General features: G+C 38.7%; 1 protein-coding gene across 1 annotated transcript; it reads right to left on the reverse strand.

The window, feature by feature from the left end:
- Nucleotides 1-1,112: 1,112 nt before the first annotated feature.
- Nucleotides 1,113-3,715, reverse strand: LOC149150931 ((R)-mandelonitrile lyase-like). Its single transcript, XM_089440064.1, has 4 exons — nucleotides 3,456-3,715; nucleotides 2,683-3,324; nucleotides 1,616-2,450; nucleotides 1,113-1,497 (listed from the first exon to the last, which is right to left on the reverse strand). Exons 1-4 carry the CDS (start codon nucleotides 3,553-3,555, stop codon nucleotides 1,458-1,460), a joined length of 1,617 nt encoding a protein of 538 aa, XP_089296190.1. The 5' UTR covers nucleotides 3,556-3,715; the 3' UTR covers nucleotides 1,113-1,457.
- Nucleotides 3,716-3,965: the final 250 nt, after the last annotated feature.

Genomic DNA, 3,965 nt, shown 5'->3' on the forward strand with positions numbered 1-3,965 from the left:
TGCCGCTAAGATCCTAGCTTTATGGCACATAACTCTGATATTGCAATTTTTCCCTTGAAAGATCTTGCCATTGCGTGCTAACCAGATTCGCCATAGGAGAGTTATTGCCATGGTGTTCCAAATCCTTTGGGATAATTTACTCTGTTTTCCTTTCCACGGACAGTTTTTCTTCCAACAAAGGAGAGTGTCTGCAATAGATGCCTTAGGCTCCCATGGAGCATTCCCGAGTGATGCCATCGTCCTCCAGCATTCCTCAACTACAGGGTAGTCTATGAACAGATGATGAAGAGTCTCTTCTGAGCTGCAGCAATTCGGGCATCGAGAGGGACCCATTATAGGTCCTCTTTTCATTAGATTTTATGCTGTTAGAACCTTCCCTTTTAAAAGTAGCCAAAGAAAGAATTTGATTTTGGGAGGTGCTTCAGCTCTCCATACCAGCTTCCATTGATTCCAAACATCCTGTGGGATTAATATTTAAATTTTAATTATTAAGATGATATTAAAAAAATATAATAAATTGTAAATTAAATTTTAATTATTAAAATTATATAAAAAAAGATATAGTAAATTGTAAATAAAGTTAACATTATTTATTTATTTTAAATTTTAATTTTGTATTTATTAAAAATCACTTCTCATAATTATTCATAATTTTGTTGGGATACAAATATAATTATTTATATTTTTGGGAAGGAAATAATATTTTTTTAATATTATTAACAATTTATTAATATTAAAATATATAAAAAAAATCAAATTTATCAAATTATAATTAATGATAATATTATTTATGAGAAATTCTTCGGCGTAAATCACAAGATAAATCATTTGTCGACGCGTTTCGAACCAACAAGTGTGGTTTATCATCAGGATAATATTGTTTTTTAAAATTAAACTATCATTTATTAAAATTATTAAACAAACAATAAACCACAAGTTATGTATTTCAAAATAATTATATTTTATATGAAACCCAATTTATGCATTTAAAAATGATTATATTTTATTTGAGGAATGATTCGAAATAGAAAAAAATAACATTTACAGCTCTTACAAACACATAATTCAAAAAGAGAGCCAGGTTATTGTTCTAAGTCATATGACATGTGATGTTAACTGAGAACAATACATTGAATGTGATATGGGAGAGAGTAGAAATCAAGAAATGACATTTACAATGATTTGGCTCTCATGAGCGCATAATTGGAAGAGGGTGTGAACTTCTTGTTCTAAGGCCCAAGGCCTATGTCATGCGATCTCCATTAAGAATAATACATTGAATGTATTAAAAATGAATTTCTACCCTAACTACCAAAGTGAGACTATGCTCGAGAATCTTTATTAAAGAAAATCAAATCACCTGTTGCTTTAGGTGAAGCAAGACGGGAGGATTCTGAACTGACTCTTTATTAACCTAAACGATAAAAGGGAATACCTACACTAACATTTGTTGTGCCTCAGTCCGTCCATCCTTGAAGAATCTTCTTCGCAACATACCTGCATGCACGCTCAACATCAGCAATATTGTTTCCGATGCCTATTCATCTATATAAGGCATAGCTACAAAAGAGCAATAGAAGCCCAACTGAAATATTAGGAATGTTATTGTTCTTACCTGCCAAGCATCATAGTGGTTGCTTGTGGATTGGTTCCAGGGCCGTCTGTGAATGTTGAGGCATCCACAATCCTGAGACCCTCAACTCCGTTGACCTGATATTTCTCGTTAACCACATAGCCAAGTTCACATCCTCCATGGAAATGCCAAATTGTGTCAAGCGTATCGCGGCAGATCTGAGCCACGGCTGCATCATCCGACATGTTCTTTGGTAACGGCTGCCCAGTAAAGTTGAAGTCATGAGTGGAATTAGCATTAAATCTATGCAGAGACGGTGAGTTGAGGAGTTTGTCTATGACCCTCACGCCCTGCATGCATCTCTGGAGGTCCAGAGGGTCAGAATAGTAGTTGTATCGAACAGACGGATTGTCTCGAGGATCCGTGCTACGTAGCCGAAGCTGTCCTCTGGATAACGGAAATGCCAGCTTCTCAAAAATGACCTCTCTATAAACGTTGTTTTTGTTGAAGGATAGGGTGCCATTGACGAAGGTGCTCAAGGACTCGATGTAATTTTGAGAGGCTTTAAGGATACCCACTGCTTGTATGGTGTAGAATTTGTGAGATAGCCAGTTTACGGATGCACGCGGGTTGTCCTGAACCCTTTGGCCTACCATGGGCGCATCTAGAACTAGAGGAATATTGAATTCTTTTAGATGTTCGGATGGGCCAATTCCGCTCAAGAGGAGCAGCTGGGGACTGCCTAAGGCTCCTGCAGTAAGGATTACCTCGCTGGAGCTTGACGTTTCATTGAGCAAAGCTTGATAAGACCGACCATGGCGGTCCATGAATTCAACTCCACTGGCTCTCGGCTTCCGAGAGGAGCTATCCTTCGCTTCTGCATGATCCAATTCATCCACAAAACACTCAATATATATTTGCATGACCCGATTCATCCTCAAAACACTCAATCTATATTTACAGATCTGGATGTAAAGCTATTATTCCAATATCGATTATAAATAATTGAAAACTACGTTAATATATTAGCAAGGAAAGGTGTGCAACGGCAGTACTGTGCTGGAGAAATATAAGACGTAGAAACAATGTCCTGTGTTTAAATGAATTACCTTCGAAGAGAATCCTGCTGACGGTAGCATTGAGAAGGACTACGATATTGTCGGGATTGGCTGACCTGAGAAGATCTGCTGCTGTGTGTCTTTTGCCTTTGTTGTCGAAGGTGGAGGCGCTGATCTTGGTTCCATCCAAATGATCCAACGTATAGCCATTGTAGGGAAGAACCCCTGCTTCCAGGAGGCCATCTCTGATAGCCAACGACCAAGGCGACAGTTGATACGGTTTGAAGGCATTCTGCTTCTCCACCCATTCATACGACTCCTCTACAAGTCCCTCGTCCCATCCCACATTACGAACATATTCGGAGCCCGCCCTACTGTAGAAGCCGGCATTGATAGCAGTTCCACCACCCAGAACTCTCGCTCTCGCATTACTCACTCCATCTTCTGAAATAAACGTCTGCGCTATGGAAGTGTAATTGTCGGTCTCAGCCAATGGCTTTCCAAAAGCATCGGCGTTCTCAATCTCAGGATCTCCATAAGGAGATCCTCCCCTTTCCACCAGCAAAACTGAAAACTTGGTAGACAGCGTTGCGGCTAAGGGGCAGCCGGCCGTTCCCCCTCCAACTACAATGTAATCATATTTTCTTGCAGCTGCTTTCTCCGCATCTATAGTCAGAAACGCAAACGGAAAACCTGCAAATCATCACAGCCATCGTATCAGACCATCAACTATATAATTCAATCATATCATATCACACCATCAACTATATAATTCAATCAGATCATCAACTATATAAAGCGACATTAATCCAATATGCTCATACCCGAGGGTGTTGTACTTGTCGCTGCCTGAGAAGAGGATAAGCTGCTTAACATCATTAGCATGATGGACAGAAGAAAATTCACAACCCTTATCATCGTCATATTTCTCACAAGGAATTAAACTTCTTCACTCTTTTTTAAGATGTGGTTCGGTTTCAGAGTGTCTATTTATAAGCGCTTGCCCTTCGATTTTCCATCCATCTCTAGAAAATAATTATCACACGCATTCGTAGCCATAGTATTGTAGAGATGAATCAAACCAAGCACATAGAAATCAATCCACACAGTCCATGAAATCAAAACGGTAAGCATTAGCGTTGCTATATATCTTTGACATTTACCCAATCTTGCCATTCTCATTTCAATTTTTTCTTTTTCTCTGCGTTCTCGTTCCTAATTCACCACAAATTTGTTGTTAACTTCTCTACGTTAGCGTGAATAATTCAATTCAACCTTAGTTGTATTACATACTTTGGAACAAAAAAATAGTTCGCTCCCAATACGGAACGATA

The sequence above is a fragment of the Pinus tabuliformis genome, chromosome 9, assembly GCF_031772625.1.
Source record: "Pinus tabuliformis cultivar Carrire ecotype Pingquan chromosome 9, CPIR1, whole genome shotgun sequence".
In the NCBI taxonomy this organism is placed as follows: domain Eukaryota; kingdom Viridiplantae; phylum Streptophyta; class Pinopsida; order Pinales; family Pinaceae; genus Pinus; species Pinus tabuliformis.